Source organism: Nerophis lumbriciformis, linkage group LG27 (assembly GCF_033978685.3).
Source record: "Nerophis lumbriciformis linkage group LG27, RoL_Nlum_v2.1, whole genome shotgun sequence".
In the NCBI taxonomy this organism is placed as follows: Eukaryota; Metazoa; Chordata; class Actinopteri; order Syngnathiformes; family Syngnathidae; genus Nerophis; species Nerophis lumbriciformis.
The window spans coordinates 20022238-20042997 of NC_084574.2; the positions used below are offsets into that span (position 1 = coordinate 20022238).

The 20760-nt window shown below is 41.5% G+C and overlaps 1 protein-coding gene across 2 annotated transcripts in view; it reads left to right on the plus strand.

Annotated features, from left to right (window-relative positions):
- Positions 1-3154: 3154 nt before the first annotated feature.
- The window catches only part of LOC133624650 (endonuclease V-like), a 166957-nt gene continuing 149351 nt past the window's right edge, over positions 3155-20760 (plus strand). For both annotated transcript variants that reach the window (XM_061988417.2, XM_061988416.1), the window contains exons 1-4: positions 3155-3347; positions 5001-5172; positions 11393-11527; positions 13420-13459. In XM_061988417.2, the coding sequence (XP_061844401.1) occupies positions 3292-3347; positions 5001-5172; positions 11393-11527; positions 13420-13459 (403 nt within the window). In that variant the 5' untranslated portion in view covers positions 3155-3291. The remainder of the gene's footprint in view (positions 3348-5000; positions 5173-11392; positions 11528-13419; positions 13460-20760) is intronic.

Sequence of the window (20760 nt, forward strand, 5' to 3'; positions counted from 1 at the left end):
CATATGGACTTGTATCCTTTTTAAAAAAAATATTGCACAATACATTGCATATAATCCAAAGAAAACATCCATACTTAAATTTGACTGACATTTGACTGATAGTTTAACATTTTCATGATTCAGAAGAATGTATATTGCTACCTTTTTTTTGTTTGGGGACGGTATAGCTCGGTTGGTAGAGTGGAAGTGCCAGCAACTTGAGGGTTCCAGGTTTGATCCCTGCCTCTGCCATCCTAGTCACTGCTGTTGTGTCCTTGGGCAAGACACTTTATCCACCTGCTCACAGTGCCACTCACACTGGTTTAAAAATGTAACTTAAATATTTGGTTTCACAATATAAAGCGCTTTGAGTCACTAGAGAAAAGCGCTATATAAATATAATTCACTTCACTTGTTGTTTTGGGAACTTTATTGCAGTGCATCCGGAAAGTATTCACAGCTTCCACATTTTTGTTATGTTAAGTTAAAGTACCAATGATTGTCACACACAGACTAGGTGTGGCGAAATTATTCTCTGCATTTGACCCATCACCCTTAATCACTCCCTGGGAGGTGAGGGGAGCAGTGAGCAGCAGCGGTGGCCACGCCCGGGAATCATTTTTGGTGATTTAACCCCCAATTCCAACCTTTGATGCTGAGTGCCAAGCAGGGAGGTAATGGGTCCAATTTTTATAGTCTTTGGTATGACTCGGCCGGGGTTTGAACTCACGGCCTACCGCTCTCAGGGCGGACGCTCTAACCACAAGGCCACTGAGCAGTTACAGCCTTTTTCCAAAATAGAATACATTCATTTAGTCCTCAAAATTCTACGCACAATATTCTATGACAATGTAAAAGTTTTTTTTTTTTATGTTTGCAAAGTTATCAAAACAAAACAAAAAAATCACATTTACAAAAATATTCAGTATTTGCTCAATACTTTGTTGATGCACCTTTAGCAGCCATTACAGCCTCAAGTCTCTTTTTTTTTTTTAATATAATGCCATAAGTTTGGCACCTATCTTTGGGCAGTTTCGCCCATTCCTCTTTGCAGCACCTCTCAAGCTCCATCAGGTTGGATGGAAAGTGGAAAGCATTGGTTTTCATCCAGCATGTCTCTATACATTGCTGCATTCATTTTAGTCTAGTCAGGGAGGTGAACAGGTGGGTGCCTTGATTGGCTTCCATGAAATGCTCAGTCATTCACAAACAAGGATGGGGCGAGGGTCACCACTTTGTGAACAAATGCGTGAGCAAATTGTCGAACAGTTTAAGAACATTTCTCAACGAGCTATTGCAAGGAATTTAGGGATTTCACCATCTACGGTTCGTGATATTATCAAAAGATCTGGAGAAAGGCTGAAAACCAACATTGAATACCTGTGAAACTTGGATCCCTCTGGCGGTTCTGCATCAAAAAGTGACATCAGTGTGTAAAGGATATCACCACATGGGCTCAGGAACACTTCAGAAAACCACTGTCAGTAACTACAGTTTGTCACTGCATCTGTAAGTGCAAGTTAAAACTCTACTATGCAAAGCCAAAGCCATTTATCAACAACACCCAGAAACGCCGCCGGCTTCGCGGGGCCCGAGCTCATCTAAGATGGACCGATGCAAAGTGGAAAAGTGTTCTTAGGTCTGACGAGTCCACATTTCAAACAGTTTTTGGAAACTGTGGATGTCGTGGCCTCCGGACCAAAGAGGAAAAGAAGCATCGGGATTGTTATAAGCGCAAAGTTCAAAAGCCAGCATCTGTGATGGTATGGGGGTGTATTAGTGCCCAAGGCATGGGTAACTTACACATCTGTGAAGGCACCATTAATGCTGTAAGGTACATACAGGTTTTGGAGCAACATATGTTGCCATTCAAACAATGTCGTTTTCATGGACGCCCCTGCTTATTTCAGACAATGACAACCCACGTGTTACAACAGCTTAGCTTTATAGTAAAAGAGTGCGAGCCTGCCTGTAGTCCAGACCTGTCTCCCATTGAAAATGTGTGGCGTATTACGAAGCCTAAAATACCACAACGGAGACCCCGGACTGTTGAACAACTTAAGCTGTACATCAAGCAAGAATGGGAAAGAATTCCACCTGAAAAGCTTCAAAAATGTGTCTCCTCAGTTCCCAAACGTTTACTGAGTGTTGTTAAAAGGAAAGGCTATGTAACACAGTGGTAAAAAGGCCCCTGTGCCAACTTTTTGCAATGTGTTGCTGCCATTAAATTCTAAGTTAATGATTATTTGCAAAAAAAAATTAGTTTTTCAGTTGGAACATCAAATATCTTGTCTTTGCAGTCTATTCAATTGAATATAAGTTGAAAAGGATTTGCAAATCATTGCATTCTGTTTTTATTTACCGTTTACATAATGTGCCAACTTCACCGGTTTTGGGTTTTGTACTTACATCACATATATAAAACCTTAAGGGAGATGTTTGAATGTTTTAAGGGCTTTATAGTCAGAATAGAGTGACTGCATTGTAAGCGGACTTTTGATCGCATTTATTTAGGATTAAGAAAAGAAAATGCACTTCCAACCATGCCTTACAGAATATTGAATATTTCCTAAAGTATGAATTTAGTTGTTTGATTTTAAACTCGGTAGTCTCACAAATAAGAAAATATCAATACGACAAATCGTACAAGTATTCCCTTTCTTCCTTGTTCCTAAAAATGCCAACATGGCGGCCATATTGGTGGGGGCAACATTCCAACCATATCTCACAAAATATTGAATATTTTCAGAAGTATGAATTTTGTTGATTGTTTAAACTCGGTGGTCTCACAAATAAGACAATATCAATTCGAAAAATCTTCACAATTATTCCCTCTCTCCCTTCTTCCTAAGCAAAATGCCAACATGGCGGCCATATTGGTAGGGGCAACATTCCAATGTATGCCATTGCATGTGCATTGAAAATAAATCATAGCAGGTTCATTTGTCAACTGTTTACTTTATTATCAACTTCAAAACACAACTGCACGCCAACTAGAAAAAGTGACCGACAAATATTTTTTCAGTTATTGTGCAACCGAGACACAGTAATATATACAGTACATGTTTTTTGTGTTGTTGTTACTGCGATATTCCTTATAGCCTCTAGAGAGCAGTGTTGCCCTTGTAATGTCCGATTGAGGCGCCACGGTCACTCTGACGTCATGACACGGAAGTGGATTGGAATCGAACTGCTGTTCTTTCCATGTGTTTGTTTTGACTCTTTCACATGTGTGTTTGTCAACTAATGTGTTTGTTTTGACTCTTTCACATGTGTGTTTGTCAACTAATGTGTTTGTTTTGACTCTTTCACATGTGCGTTTGTCACCTAATGTCTTCACCGGAGGATTTAGTTAAGCAGTGGGAAAGGTCAGACTGCCTTTTACATTTCTACTTCCGTGTTTATCATTTGTCACTTCCTCTTTTAAATTTGACATTTTTGAAATGAAAGAAAATAAGAGATAATGTGTCGCAATAGTTAGTTATTCAGTTATGAAGGATATAAATGACGAGGTCTGCTGTTAAGTAAACATGAGTACCAAAAGATGACGTTATCGATTGTGCACTTTTCAATGCGTTTTCTTTATTTTCATGACTATTTACATTGTAGATTGTCACTAAAGGCATCAAAATTAAGTGAAAACCATTTCAGGTGACTATCTCTTGAAGCTCATGGAGAGAATGCCAAGAGTGTGCAAAGCAGTAATCAGAGCAAAGGTTGGCTATTTTGAAGAAACTAGAATATAAAACATGTTTTCAGTTATTTCACTTTTTTTTTGTTAGGTACAGTCGTGTGAAGAACATAATGTTATGGCTGTTTTGAGTTTCCAATCATTTCTACAACTCTTATTTTTTTGTGATAGAGTGATTGCAGCACATACTTGTTGGTCACAAAAAACATTCATGAAGTTTGGTTCTTTTATGAATTTATTAAGGGTCTACTGAAAATGTGACCAATGTGATTATGATTGACGACACCTGTTGACTTCTCTGATCCCATTTAAATAGGGCTCATGTGATGCAGTCATTAGACTCGGTTACAAACGCGACAATGGGAAAGTCAAAGGAACTCAGCACAGATCTGAAAAAACAAATCATTGACTAGAACAAGTCAGGAAAGTCACTTGGAGCCATTTCAAAGCAGCTTAAGGTCCCAAGAGCAACTGTGCAGACAATTGTTCGTAAGTATAAAGTGCATGGCACAGTTTTGTCACTGCCACGATCAAACTTCGGTGCGCTTCTTCCGCCCAGGCACCGCCACGTTTCTGTCTGACATCACTACGCACCTTGCGTAATGACGTCATCCTCACCTGCAGGAACCGTTAAGGGAAATGTTTGAAAAAAATGGCAAGTAATTCCAAGGAATTAACCCAGTTTTCAATTCCCATCCCTACTCATCAGGGAGTAGTCTTTGCCATTTAGACGACTCTAGTCTACTGACTTTAGTCTTTTTTACGCCCGACAAAGTGATTATTCTGGAAGTTATGTATTTATTATACGCTTACTGTTTTATTGTAACGTGCAACATAGTTGTAGTTTTTATTACCAAATTTGAAGGTGCTGAAATTGCAGTATAAAATTGTTAATGCTAATCAGTAGCATGTCTATGGCGAATCCAATGGATTTGCATTTAGGAAAGTGTAGCCCCAGTGTATGTTTTCTATCAAGTATGCTTGCTTTGTTGGCATTGAAATTACTATTATTACCTATATATATACATATATAGACATATATATGTCTATACATATATACAGTATGTATATATGTGCATATATGTTATAACATGGTGTATGTTTTCTATCAAGTATGCTCGCTTTGTTGGCATTGAAATTAGTAATATTACCGAGATGCAGTTTGGCTGAGTCCACTCTGCTGCTCGAGTGCTTGTTAGCCCGCCAAGTGTTTGAGCCGACCGACTCTGCAACCGTAGGTGAAGTCAGGTGCAACAAATGTGTCGAAATATGTCACCGTTTGATTTTAAGTGAATCGATGCATATTATCCAACATGTCGTTGTGGTGCAGCGAGCAGGACCGTCTCAGACAGCAAGTAGTGGAGGAGGACACCCAAGCCTGGCAGAAGAACCTGGACTTCTCAGGCCTGGAGCGGGTGGGTGGACTGGACCTCTCCTTCATCAAAGGTGACGACATCAACGCCTGTGCCCAGCTTGTGGTGCTCAGCTACCCAGATCTGGAGGTGAGCTGTGTGTGTATATGTAACTATAGCTTTTTGAAGTCCAAGGTTTATTATCATTGTCATTCTCTTCACGTTGCCTGGAGTGACTTAAATTATGTTTGTCATACTCAACAACATTTCAAGTCCTCCATGACGCTCTCGATGGTCACCTGACAATTCTACTCAACATAAATAGGATTTTCCTGTGCAAGGATGATCTAAAGTTCCCGTGTGTTGCTGTGTCCTAGAGCAAATAACAATGATAGATGGCAACTAGTTAGTCTTGCGGACACGCCGTCAATGATTGTGTGAGCTGTAGGGCTGTCCCAAACTTTTTTCACTTTCAATACGATACTGAAATTCGAGTCTTAGGTATTGGCCGATACCAACATTGATCGGATGCCATATCAGCAGGAATCATTTATACATTTAGCATTCTGTAGTGTGTGGAATATTAGACAATTCTCTCTTTTGACTGCGAGGTGACAGTCGAATCCAAGAATTGAATCGTTGAATCTTCAACTATTTGAAGATTTATGTATAAACACAAATGTATACATACATACATGTAAATCAAGTCTTGAGGCAGGATTGCAAAAAGTTGACTGAAACACTTGAGCTGTTGTTGCAACAGATACATGGTTTTGCCATCTTGCGCCGATGTCACGTTGTTTTGCTGTATGGATATTGTACATGCAGGCTTTACATACATATATTTATTAAGTATTACAAATTCCTGGTGTGTTTGCGATGGAAAAAGTATCCTTTTCCAGAGAAAAATGTGTCAAAAAATCTGCCAATATGTGTGTCACAAATGCAGAATACATTAGTACCTCAACTTACGAGCTTAATTGGTTCTGTGACGGAGCTCTTAACTCAGAACACTTGTACAAAACCCAAAACCAGTGAAGTTGGCTCTTTGTGTAAATGGTAAATAAAAACAGAATACAATGATTTGTAAATCCTTTTCAACTTATATTCAATTGAATAGACTGCAAAGACAAGATATTTAATGTTCGAACTGAGAAACTTAATTTTTTCTGGCAAATAATCATTAACTTAGAATTTAATGGAAGCAACACATTGCAAAAAAGTTGGCACATGGGGCATTTTTACCACTGTGTTACATGGCCTTTCCTTTTAACAACACTCAGTAAACGTTTGGGAACTGAGGAAACCAATTTTTGAAGCTTTTCAGGTGGAATTCTTTCCCATTCTTGCTTGATGTACAGCTTAAGTTGTTCAACAGTCCGGGGTCTCCGTTGTGGTATTTTAGGCTTCATAATGCGCCACACATTTTCAATGGGTCTGGACTACAGGCAGGCCAGTCTAGTACCCGCACTCTTTTACTATGAAGCCACGCTGTTGTAACACGTGGCTTGGCATTGTCTTACTGAAATAAGCAGGGGCGTCCATGATAACGTTGCTAACGTTTGCATATGTTGCTCCAAAACCTGTATGTACCTTTCAGCATTAATGGTGCCTTCACAGATGTGTAAGTTACCCATGCCTTGGGCACTAATACACCCCCAAACCATCACAGATCCTGGCTTTTGAACTTTGGGTCTATAACAATCCGGATGGTTCTTTTCGTCTTTGGTCGAAAGGACACGACATCCACAGTTTCCAAAAACAATTTGACATGTGGACTTGTCGGACCACAGAACACTTTTCCACTTTGCATCAGTCCATCTTAGATGAGCTCGGGCCCAGCGAAGCCAGTAGCGTTTCTGGCTGTTGTTGATAAAATGGCTTTCGCTTTGCTTAGTACAATTCTGACTTGCACTTGTAGCGACAAACTGTAGTTACTGACAGTGGTTTTCTGAAGTGTTCCTGAGTCCATGTGGTGATATCCTTTACACAGTGATGTCGCCTTTTGATGCAGTACCGCCTGAGGGATCGAAGGTCCGTAATATCATCGCTTACGTGCAGTGATTTCTCCAGATTCTCTGAACCTTTTGATGATATCGTTGCGAAATGTTGTTCTTAAACTGTTGGACAATTTGCTCACACATATTTGTTGACCCTCACCCCATCCTTGTTTGTGAATGACTGAGCATTTCATGGAAGCTGCTTTTATACCCAATCATGGCACCCACCTGTTCCCAATTAGCCTGTTCACCTGTGTGATGTTCCAAATAAGTGTTTGATGAGCATTCCTCAACTTTCTCAGTCTTTTTTGCCACTTTTGCCAGCTTTTTTGAAACATGTTGCAGGCATCAAATTCCAAATGAGCTAATATTTGCAAAAAATAACTACGTTTACCAGTTCGGACGTTAAGTATCTTGTCTTTGCAGTCTATTCAATAGAATATAAGTTGAAAAGGATTTGCAGATCATTGTATTCTGTTTTTATTTACCATTTACACAACGTGCCAAAGCAGTGTATTGCCCGTATCCCCAAGAAGGTGAAGTTAGGAACTCAATTGCTTTATCTTATTCATATGACACATTTTGTTATGTTACAGCCTTATTCCAAAATGGTATAATCATGTGCGCCCGTTGGTCTGAAAAATATGGTACAGCCCCAAGTCTTTTTGAATATGATGCCACAAACTCGGCACACCTCTCTTTGGGCAGTTTCGCCCATTCCTCTTTCAGCACCTCTCAAGCTCCATCAGACTGGATGGAAAGTGTTGGTTTTCATCCAGAATGTCTCTGTACATTGCCGCATTCATCTTAGTCTGGATAGCGAGGTGACCAAGAACCCAATGGTCACTCTGTCAGAGCTACAGCATTCCTCTGTGGAAAGAGGAGAACCTTCTAGAACAGGGGTGTCAAACGTACGGCCCGCGGGCCGGTTCAGGCTTGCGAACAGGTTTTTTCTGGCTCTTGTGATGAGTTTGCCAAGTATAAAAATTAACTGCTTTTTTTTTTTTAACAAAATAAACTGTTATTCTAAATGTGTCCACAGGATGTCACAATAGCAATTCTGTTAGGCAAGCAAACGTTTAATACCGGGGTCAAGCAAGAGGTTCACAGTAAAGGGTGATTGTGGCTCCTCCTCCTCAACCCACATGGAACTTAAAACCTGTCGTTTTATTTCGTCTGCTTCGAACACATCGTCATTTGGCACCCTCGTCGCCCCAAAATGTCTGTCAAACACAAGAAAAGTGAACTTAACCCTTTTGATTTGTTTTTTCCCTCCGTTTCTTACGGTTTGTTGAGTTAGCACTGGATTGATACGTGGACATGACAAAGGAGGTATTTGATACCGAGAAGAGTTTACATGTTGTGTTTTTTGTTCAATCCCAGAAAGACTGTGACTTAAAGTTTAATCCTTTTCTGTCTTGCCTCTGGTGAGGGCGGTCACATTTTTTTCTCCTCTCGTCTTTTCCTTGCTTGCTCTCTTTTGTCTTGTCTTGTCTAAACTTTTTTTTTTGAAGCTGTCCTCCAAATCTAAACATCAGACATGGAATTGATTAGCTGGACTCTCGACTCAATTGACAAAATATTTTCGACGAGGAAAAGAGGTTCTGGGGAGCCTGGCTGCCCTGATGGAACCATTGCTGCGGGGTACGTGAGAGATTCCTGGGACAAATGGAGAATCATGTGCCTCTCAGTCCTTTCCATCGAGGACGTGAAGGACACCTGCTGATTGGGCTTGGCATTGCTCTGGTGTATCGTAAAATTCGTAAGACGATGGCAGCCACTCAAGGAGCCCAAAGGCTGTTCGTCGCAATGGAAGGATTGGGTCGGGCTGTGGGATCACAGTCTGGGGCGATTTCTGAACTGAATCGCATTGATGGATCACATCATGGAGAAGCTTGCTGTAAAAGAAAAATTGGATATGAGAGCAGCCAGCATGGACGAATAGAACAGGCAAGCCATTGTATTGTCTGCTCGAGAAAAAACAAAAATCCTTATCTACGATTTGACTCCCCCGAATGGCCTTGAAGACAAGAACAGGCAGTTCTGTAATCATCCCCTGAGGAATTTCAAAGATGGACGCTTTTGACCTCCCTCCCTCCTCAACGACACCTGGAAGTTGAACTTTGCTTGCATTGCATGCAGAACGACCCTGGGCTTATGAACACAACTCCACTACACCCAAAGACAATGGGCATATACACAAACACTTTCCCCACCCCCACCCCACGCCTTCACCACCGCTTAATTGCCCTTACGGGTGATGGACGGCTGAGTAGCAGGCCGGCCTCCAGGCAGAGTTGTTGTGATTATATGTAACATGTTTATGTGTGCTATGGCAAATTAGGTTTTTTCCCTTGGACCCAGTCTGGACCCCCTCCCGAGGGTCCAGCCTTTGACTGATATTTTTTACTCTTCCCCCCTTTCCCAATATCACCTTTTTCCCACCTTTTTTAAGGAGTGCCGTAAGTGGCTGATCCGTTGGCGGTACCGTCTTGTCTCCCTGTAACGTATGTCTGCTCTTAGTGGGACTGTGCCGAAAATATAATTTCAGTTCTTATGTGTCTTGTACATGTTAAAGAATGGACAATAATAAAGCATCCTCCATCTTGTAGACACACTGAGACCAAGTCTTAGCTCAGTTTTTGAAGCTGCACCAATTTCCTCAGAACTTTCAGCAAACTTGAAGTGTTTTGTCCGGAGGATTAGTTGTGATTTGTACGTTTTTAGAATGTGCTTGTTCTATTTTTGGCAAAAGTGAAGCAGAGAAAACGACCTGGAGTTGGGTCACCACTTTGTCAACAAATGCGTGAACAAACTGTTGAACAGTTTAAGAAACACCTTTCTCAACCAGCTATTGCAAGGAATTTAGGGATTTCACCATCTACGGTGCGTAATATCATCAAAAAGTTCAGAGAATCTGGAGAAATCACTGCACGTAAGCAGCTAAGCCGTGACCTTCGATCCCTCAGGCTGTACTGCATCAACAAGCGACATCAGTGTGTAAAGGATATCACCACATGGGCTCAGGAACACTTTAGAAACCCACTGTCAGTAACTACAGTTGGTCGCTACATCTGTAAGTGCAAGTTAAAACTCTCCTATGCAAGGCGAAAACCGTTTTATCAACAACACCCAGAAACGCCGTCGGCTTCGCTGGGCCTGAGCTCATCTAAGATGGACTGATACAAAGTGGAAAAGTGTTCTGTGGTCTGACGAGTCCACATTTCAAATTGTTTTTGGAAACTGTGGACGTCGTGTCCTCCGGACCAAAGAGGAAAAGAACCATCCGGACTGTTATAGTTCAAAAGGCAGCATCTGTGACGGTATGGGGGTGTATTAGTGCCCAAGGCATGGGTAACTTACACATCTGTGAAGGCACCATTAATGCTGAAAGGTACATACAGGTTTTGGAGCAACATATGTTGCCATCCAAGCTACGTTACCATGGACGCCCCTGCTTATTTCAGCAAGACAATGCCAAGCCACGTGTTGCATCAACGTGGCTTCATAGTAAAAGAGTGCAGGTACTAGACTGGCCTGCTTTAGTCCAGACCTGTCTCCCATTGAAAATGTGTGGCGCATTATGAAGCCTAAAATACCACAACGGACTGTTGAACAACTTAAGCTGTACATCAAGCAAGAATGGGAAAGAATTCCACCTGAGAAGCTTAAAAAATGTGTCTCCTCAGTTCCCAAACGATTACTGATTGTTGTTAAAAGGAAAGGCCATTTAACACAGTGGTAAAAATGCCCCTGTGACAACTTTTTTGCAATGTGTTGCTGCCATTAAATTGTAAGTTAATGATTATTTGCAAAAAAAAAAAATAAAGTTTATGAGTTTGAACATCAAATAACTTGTCTTTGTAGTGCATTCAATTCAATATGGGTTGAAAAGGATTTGCAATTCATTGTATTCCGTTTATATTTACATCTAACACATTTTCCCAACTCATATGGAAACGGGGTTTGTATATTGATATAATTCTGCAATCAAAAATGTATTTATCGTGCATATTCCTTACACTCATTATAGCATCTGCACTTCTGGTGGCACATATCTTCTTTGGATGTTGTTTATGCCTGTGTTTTCAGCATTGGCACAAATATTGTCATGAGGGAAGATTTTGAGTTTGGTCCACACACCTGTGCAGCTTGTGTCCTCTGGCCATGTTGTTGTGGTACTTTATTTCAGACAGCCTCTGTCAGGCTAACAATTCTGCAGAGCCTCTCTGCTGCCGTTCCATATGCATATTGAAGCACCTCCAAGGCCCTCATGAGCATCACAATCATTTAGATGCAGCCTTTGACATGGACACTTGGATTGAAGAGTAATGCTGCACCTCTTTGGCTGTTTTTGTTCCCCCTCTCAGGTGCTGTATGAAGACACTCAGATGGTGACCCTGACAGCACCGTACATCGCAGGCTTCCTGGCCTTCCGGGAAACACCTTTTGTCTTGGATGCGCTGCAGCGGCTAGAAAGGGACAAACCCGCTCTTCTGCCTCAGGTCAGCTCACATTGTACACCGTCTTCACAGTTTAAGAAGGAAATAAAAAGTTGAGATTTTCTCGGACGCATACAGTGGGGGATTCTGTACTGATTTTGTAATTGTACCCTCTTACACACATATGAACCGTCCATTTCTATGGTAGGGTTATTGTAACAGAAAGAGACAAAGTAAAAATAAAATAAATTCAAATGAAGGTTGTGAAATAGTTTGTATTTTATTGAGGTATATAAGTATTTAATCCAAATCCAAAATGTTAAACCTTGTTGGCATGCATAGAGGTCAGACATTTCTCATAGTTGGTCAGCAACTACAAGTGTTGTGGTAGTACAAAACCTAAAACTAGTGAAGTTGGCACGTTGTGTACGGTAAATGGTAAATAAAAACAAAATATAATGATTTGCAAATCCTTTTCAGCTTATATTCAATTGAATAGACTGCAAAGACAAGATACTTAACGTTCGAACTGGTAAACTTTGTTATTTTTTGCAAATATTATCTAATGTGGAATTTGATGCCTGTAACATGTTTAAAAAAAGCTGCCACAAGTGGCAAAAAAGACTGAGAAAGTTGAGGAATGCTCATCAAACACTTATTTGGAACATCCCACAGGTGAACAGGCTAATTGGGAACAGCTGGGTGTCATGATTGGGTATAAAAGCAGTCATTCACAAACAAGGATGGGGCGAGGGTCACCACTTTGTGAACAAATGCGTGAGCAAATTGTCGTACAGTTTAAGAACAGCATTTCTACACGAGCTATTGCAAAGAATTTTGGGATTTCACCATCTACGGTCCGTAGTGTCATCAAAAGGTTCAGAGAATCTGGAGAAATCACTGCACGTGAGCGATGATATTACGGACCTTCGATCCCTCAGGCCGTACTGCATCAAAAAGCGACATCGGTGTGTGAAGGATATCACCACTCAGGAACATTTCAGAAAAACACTGTCAGTAACTACAGTTCATCGCTACATCTGTAAATGCAAGTTAAAACTCTACTATGCAAAGCGAAAGCAATTTATCAACAACACCCAGAAATGCCGCCGGCTTCACTGGGCCCGAGCTCATCTAAGATGGACTGATGCAAAGTGGAAAAGTATTCTGTGGTCTGACAAGTCCACATTTCAAATTGTTTGTGGAAACTGTGGATGTTGTGTTCTTTGGAACAAAGAGTAAAAGAGTGTGGGTACTAGACTGGCCTGCCTGTAGTCCAGACCTGTCTCCCATTGAAAATGTGTGGTGCAATATGAAGCCTAAAATACAACTTAATTGAACAACTTAAGCTGTACATCAAGCAAGAATGGTAAAGAATTCCACCTGAAAAGCTTCAAAAATTGGTCTCCTCAGTTCCCAAACGTTTACTGAGTGTTGTTAAAAGGAAAGGCCATGTAACACAGTGGTAAAATTGTCCCTGTGCCAACTTTTTAGCAATGTGTTGCTGCCATTAAATTCTAAGTTAATGATTATTTGCAAAAAAACATTACGTTTCTCAGTTCGAACATTAAATATCTTGTCTTTGCAGTCTATTCAGTTGAATATAAGTTGAAAAGGATTTGCAAATCATTGTATTCTGTTTTTATTTACCATTTACACAACGTGCCAACTTCACTGGTTTTGGGTTTTGTACGACAGATCAGAAGTGACAGGACAAGCAAACGGATCATAGCGTGAATGCACACTGTGAGGGCAGGCTACCGGGTGGGTGGGTAGGGGGTTGGGGGGCAGGAGAGGGAGGAGGAATGGTGTCCAAGTCCTGCACAGTACAAATGGCCTGGTGTGAGTACACCCTCCCAAACATATTTTACATTTTATCGTGGCAAACCATTGCTGATGACTGTTTTATGTTTCAAATAGATTTGAGTACTAATGGTTGTTCTGTGTCCCAATAGGTGGTGTTTGTGGACGGCAATGGTCTCCTTCACTACAGAGGTATGGAAAACTAATTTGGCACTAAAACTGCAATCACATATCCCAACCGACCACTTCAACCGATAATTGATAAAGTTGGTAACTTAATTGCTTTATCTTATTCATATGACAAATTCTATGTTACAACCTTATTCCAAAATAGTGTAATCACCAATTTTTGAAGCTTTTCAGGTGGAATTCTTTCCCATTCTTGCTTGATGTACAGCTTAACTTGTTCAATTAAGTTGTATTTTAGGCTTCATATTGCGCCACACATTTTCAATGGGAGACAGGTGTGGACTACAGGCAGGCCAGTCTAGTATCCGCACTCTTTTACTATGAAGCCACACTGTTGTAACATGTGGCTTGGCATTGTCTTGCTGAAATAAGCAGGGGCGTCTATGATAACGTTGCTTGAATGGCAACATATGTTGCTCCAAAACCTGTATGTACCTTTCAGCATTAATGGTGTGCCCTATGGCAGTGGTCCCCAACCACCGGTCCAGGGACCGGTCCGTGGCGCATTTGCCACAGAGAAACATTAAATAATTTATAAACGACTGCATTTTCTTCGACTTAACATTTGCCTGTTCCACTAGACCAGGGGTCGGCAACCCGTGGCTCCGGAGCCGCATGCGGCTCTTTGATCACTCTCAAGCGGCTCAGCTGCATACTTGCCGACCCCCCCCCCGATTTTTCCGGTAGGTTTCCGGATTTCAGTGACTCTCCCGGGGCAAACATTCTCTGATTTTCACCCGGACAACAATATTGAGGGCGGGCCATGATGGCGCTGCCTTTAACGTCCTCTACAACATGTCGTCGCGTCCGGTTTTACACCATGCTATCTGCTTGCCGGCCCGGTCACATGTAGTATGCGGCCTCTGCTTACACACATAAGTGACTGCAAGGCATACTTGGTCAAAAGCCATACAGGTTACACTGAGTGTTGTGATATAAACAACTTTAACACTCTTACTAATATGCGCCACACTGTGAACCCACACCAAACAAGAATGACAAACACATTTCGGGAGAACATCCGAACTGTAACACAACATAAACACAACAGAACAAATACCCAGAATCCCATGCATCCCTGCAACTCTTTCGGGCTACATTATACACCCCCGCTACCACCAAACAACGCCCCCCCCCCCCCCCCCCACAACCACCCCCACCTCAACCGACGCACGGAGGGCGGGGTTTGGTGGTAGCGGGGGTGTATAATGTAGCCCGAAAGAGTTAGGGATGCATGGGATTCTGGGTATTTGTTCTGTTGTGTTTATGTTGTGTTACGGTGCGGATGTTCTCCCGAAATGTGTTTGTCATTCTTGTTTGGTGTGGGTTCACAGTGTTGCGCATATTAGTAAGAGGTGTTAAAGTTGTTTAAACGGGCACCCTCAGTGTAACCTGTATGGCTATTGAACAAGTATGCCTTGCTGTCACATATGTGTGCCTGCAAAAGCCGCATACAACATGTGACTCGGCTGGCAAGCTGTTTGTACAGGTTGTAGAGGGCGCTAAAGGCAGTGCCATCATAGCACGCCCTTATTATTGTTGTTTGGGTGAAAATCAGCAGACATTCGAGAGAATAGTTGCTCTGAAATTCGGGAGTCTCCCGAAAAAATTGGGAGGGTTGGCAAATGTGATGCTGTCAAGCGGCATTCATATAAAACTCGCGGGCCACACTAACATTACATTTTCATATTAAGGTGCAGGCCGCGTGTCTGAGACCCCTGGTTTATACATAGCACAAAGCAAAAAAAAAACTTTGTATGCAGTGTTATTTCATTTTAAATTTCAAAAGAGTTTTGTGGCTCCCATTATTTTCTTTATTTTGTGAAACGGGTCAAAATGGCTCTTTGAGTGGTAAAGGTTGCCGACCCCTGCACTAGACACACCAATAAGCTTGTTTATAGATGTACAATAAAACTCCTCATAGTAAGTTGCCATTTGTTATAACTTTTGTTACATGATACAATGCACATTAATGAACATATAAAATATAAATGTGACACATTGTAGCCAAAGGCTGATTTCCATCTGCATCTCATTGCAAAGAAACAAGCCCAGGGCTCCCACTAATTCAGCGCTCTAGTGAGTTGTATTTTTCATGCACTTATTTTTGCTGTATTTATCTGGCACAAGTGGAAAGCCGGTCCCTGAAAATAATGCCTACATTAAACCGGTCCGTGGTGCAAAAAAGGTTGGGGACCACTGCCCTATGGTACAGCCCTAAGTCTTTTTGAATACGATGCCACAAGCTTGGCACACCTATCTTTTGGCAGTTTCACCCATTGCTCTTTGCAGCACCTCTCAAGCGCCATCAGACTTGATGGGAAGTGTTGATTTTCATCCAGGATGTCTCTGTACATTGTTGCATTCAATGTTCCCTCTAATTTTTCATCTATGTGAGCAAACGCACAAACTCCCTGAGCATTCAGTGGAGCACATGTGAGCAACATCACACGTGCACACTGTGGCCTCATCAGCATCACACCTGTCCCAAATCTGACATCATAACAATTTAAATGTTTTATTACATTTTCTGATATAAGTGATTTTGCCCTCTTACAATGACAATAACAAAAAAACATGTTTTTCATGACCTATGTGCTAGTATTGTATGTCTGGCTGCGGGTCCTGCCTTTAAAAGAAATGTTACCCCTTTTAGAGATTACATTGAGTTCCTGTAACTTTCTGTCTGTAAAATACATCTTTTTATTAGCATTTATGAAATCTAGTGACAATATTTCATGAATAATATCCTTAGATTAACATTCTTAATAAATGGCAGTAAAATAAGCACACATCTGATTGAGGAGTCAGAGTGTTACAACCTGGCATTTACACATTGTGTGGCGTTGGGGTTATCCGACTTTTTGTGTGGCTTTAAACGCAGCACTGGCTAAGTGCCATGAGTGCGTGTGTTGGTACAGGTGAGAGAGCGAGCGGCTTCTGTTGAAACGACGGATGATAACGTTGGTTTAAGCCTGGTTTGTATGGCAGAAAATTACCAGTTTTTTTAGATAAAAGTTTTTTTTAACTCATGTTTTTGGTGTGGTTACAAACAGTTTTGCTCAATAAAGTGATTGATGGAATTCCTGTCCATAAAGTGTCTCGACAGACGATAATTGAACTGTGTTGACAAATATTGTTTTATTCATTGGGGCCACTCTTGTTGTCACCTGTCACTCACAGAGTTGCATTGCAAAATCATACAGAATGTGTTTATTTTGTTTAAAGTTCAGATGGTATTTTTGATTTCCTGCGCGGCATTAATTTGCTGTGCGCAGAGGACACGTGAGCGGTGCGCAATTACGCAGGCACGCACCTTAGAGGGAACGTTGGTTGCATTCATCTTGGTCTAGTCAGGGACGTGACCAAGAACCCAATGGTCACTCTGTCAGAGCTACAGCATTTGTCTATGGAGAGAAGAACCTTCTAAAATAGTGGTGTCAAACTTATTTTAGCTCAAGGGCCGCATGAAAAAAAATCTATTCCCACGCAGGCCGGACTGGTAAAATAATGGCATAATGACTTAAAAATAAAGACAACTTCAGATAATTTTCTTTGTCTCACTCAAAATTGAACAAGTACATTCTGAAAATGTGCATACGACAAATAATCCTCTTGGCAAAACACTTGACGTAAATTGAAAACTCTTAGGAAAAAAATTGGTGCAGTTTCAAAAACTGCGGAAAGTGAGAGTGAAGGACTAGAAGGCAGTGGGAGCGATTCAGATAGGGAAGATACTGTGAGAGGCGGGTGGGACCTGATATTCAGCTGGGAATGACTAAAACAGTAAATAAACACAAGATCTATTAGCCACAACACAACCAGGCTTATATTTAATATGCCACAAATTAATCCCGCATATAACCCGCCAATACAACTCAAATACCTGCACAACACACTCAATCCCACAGCCCAAAGTACCGTTCACCTCCCCAAAGGTCATACAGCACATATATTTCCCCAAAGTCCCCAAAGTTGCGTACGTGACATGCACATAGCGGCACGCATGGAAGCCGCAGCTGCATGCGTACTCACGGTACTGCGTCTGCGTATCCAACTCAAAGTCCTCCTGGTAAGAGTCTCTGTTGTCCCAGTTCTCCACAGGCCAATGGTAAAGCTTGACTGTCATCTTCCGGGAACGTAAACAATGAAACACTGGCTGTGTTATTCAGCACACCAGTCAAGGGGTGCATTCTACAGCGGGGGTGCGTTATCCAGCACAACACCTGCCGCAATACACTGCTTCCCACCTATAGCTTTCTTCTTTGCTGTCTCCATTGTTCATTGAACACATTGCAAAAGATTCACCAACACAGATGTCCAGAATACTGTGGAATTTTGCGATGAAAACAGACGACTTAATAGCTGGCCACCATGCTGTCCCAAAATGTCCTCCACAATCCGTGACGTCACGCGCAGACGTCATCATACCGAGACGTTTTCAGCAGGATATTTCGCGCGAAATTTAAAATTGTACTTTAGTAAGCTAACCCGGCCGTATTGGCATGTGTTGCAATGTTAAGATTTCATCATTGATATATAAACTATCAGACTGCGTGGTCGGTAGTAGTGGGTTTCAGTAGGCCTTTAAACTAAACTTCAAGCACTTCCTGTTTAGCATTCTAACGTTGGCAGTTTATTAAAAACGTTTGGAAAAGCAACCGATTGTTTCCACAAACCACCGCATTGGTGAAATCCGCATACTGCCACAACACACTCATTTATCATCATTCAAATATTACAATTATAATGAGTGAGTCCGGAGGCTACCGTTGCATTGTGGGGAATGGAGTATTGATGCGTGCAAACAGCAACAGGCGGCTGTGGCCTGCGGGCCGGTTCTAATACTAATCAAATATCATCCTAGGGGCCACAGATCTGGCCCGCTGGTCTTGGCTTTGACACCTAGGTTCTAGAAGGACAACCACCTCTGCAGCAACCCACCAATCAGGCATGTATGGTAGAGTGGCCAGACGAAAGTCAATTCTTTGTAAAAAGTTTGCCAAAATGCACCTGAAAGACTCTCAGACCATGATAAATAAAATGATCTGGTCTGATGAGACAAAGATTGAACTCTTTGGTGTGAATGCCAGACATGTTTTATGTTTTTGGAGGAAACCAGGCACCACTCACCATCTCAACAGACAAGAATGGTGGTTTTCAGTAGCAGGAACTGGGAGACAGGTCAGGATAGAGGGAAAGATGAATGCAGCAATATACAGAGACATCTTGGATGAAAACCAACGCTTTCCCTCCAACCGGATGGAGCTTTAGAGGTGCTGCAAAGAGGAATGGGCAAAACCGTTTAAAGATGTGCCAAAAAAGACTTAACCTTTATTTTTTGGACCAAAGGGCGCACCAGATTATAAGGCGCACTGCCAATTAGATCTATTTTCATACAAAATGTTAAGTTACGCCCCAAGCGGGAACCCAGGAGCAAGGAGGAGATGACAGCACTGAGTGCAAGAAGCTTTAATCCAGAGCTCGAGAGGAGATACAAAAAAAAATGGTCCAGGAGGGATTAGCCTGCGCCATGAAAAAAATAGTAAAAAACAAAGTACAAAACAAAGGTGCCTCGAGGGAGGCAAAGAGGAGGCTGAGCACAAAAAAGTCATTTTCTATTACTCACTAGAAAGTATAGAGGAAACACTTACAGCTGGCAGAACTGGACCAGGAGCAGGCATGTGGCTTGACAACAGAGAAAGATCCAACACCACCAGGTGGAAACAATCAGCTGCAGAAGCCTGGTGGTGAATGCTTACAGGTGCACTCAACAAAACAAAAAGGAGGAGTGCAATGACAAAAATGCAACACAAAAGGCGCATCATAAGGCGCATTAAAGGGGTCATGATATATCTATTTTTTCTAAATGTAAAACACTTACTTGTGGTCTACATAACATGTGATGGTGGTTCTTTGGTCAAAATGTTGCAGAGATTATGTTTTACAGATCATCTTTAAGCCGCTTTCTGACAGTCTCTTTAGGATGCGCCGTTTTGTGGGCGGTCTTATTTACGTGGCTCACCTTCGACAGGATCTTCTCCTTGTTGTAGTTTTTAGCGCTTCCATAGCGAGTCTACTGACTGATAAAAGTTAAAACTGACCGCTACTTTATATTAGAAATGGCAACAGCGGAGGATAAATGCCTCCCGACAACAGGATAGAGGAAAAGGATCTTATTGACTATGATGTCGGCACGGACTACAATGGCAGACGCGCGCAAATTTTCGGGACTTATGCAGATTGCAATAGGTAAGAAAAGTTGGTTTTGCACAATATGGCAAAATAAAATGCCAGATAATGTCCCATAACACTGACCTCAACCCTTTTGTGCCAAAAAAATGTAAAGAACTTTGCCAATTTTTCATAGTTGCAGAATGAAGAAACATAAGGCGGCATGCAGGTCAAATCATTTAATTATTTATTAATAGCATCAAACATCACAAACAAAAATCTCATGCACACTGACAATGCACTCTGACAAAAGGCAAACAGTGGTATGCGATACAAACATAAAACAAATCATCAATGAACATTTTTTTTTTGTTTCAAAGGACTATAATAATATTAATCCAGTTCCTAAAAGGTGAACCAGAAACCGGTACGCTGGAGGAACACAGCAAATCCTATAGGAACTGAACAGGAACGACAACAATCAAACTTAAAAAGTAGAAACGCCAGGACAGGAAGTTATACAGAACACAGTAAAATAACTGACAAAGTCCAAAGTGACTGGTCAAATATTCAGCCTAAATTGTGCCAGAAGCTTGTTGTTGGCTACAAAGTGTCAAAAAATTGATAAGACAAGACATTTCACCAAGTATTAGTGGGGGTGGGCGTTTACACTGTAATAGGTTAGGATAGGACGGGGGTCAGCAACCCGCGGCTCTTTAGTGGCGCCCTAGTGGCTCCCTGCAGCATTTTTAAAAAAGGATTGAAAATGTATGTTTTTTTGTTTGATGATAAACATGACGGAAACCTTCCCAATTGTTAGAACTACCACTGTTTAATATGTGTGTGTGTATGCTTCACTGATGACACTATTTGGTCAACATCGTTTTGTCCCACTAATTTCGGCGGTTCTTGAAGTCACCATAGTGTGGACTGTGACGCAACACTTTGTTTACATGTAAAATCTTCCGCTCCTTCTTTGTCTCATTTTGTCCACCAAAAGTTTTATGCTGTTCGTGAATGCACAAAGGTGAGCTTTGTTGAAGTTATTGACTTGTTGGAGTGCTGATCAGGCATATTTGGTCAGTGCATGACTGCAAGCTATTTAGGATAGCTGTATGTACATATTGCAT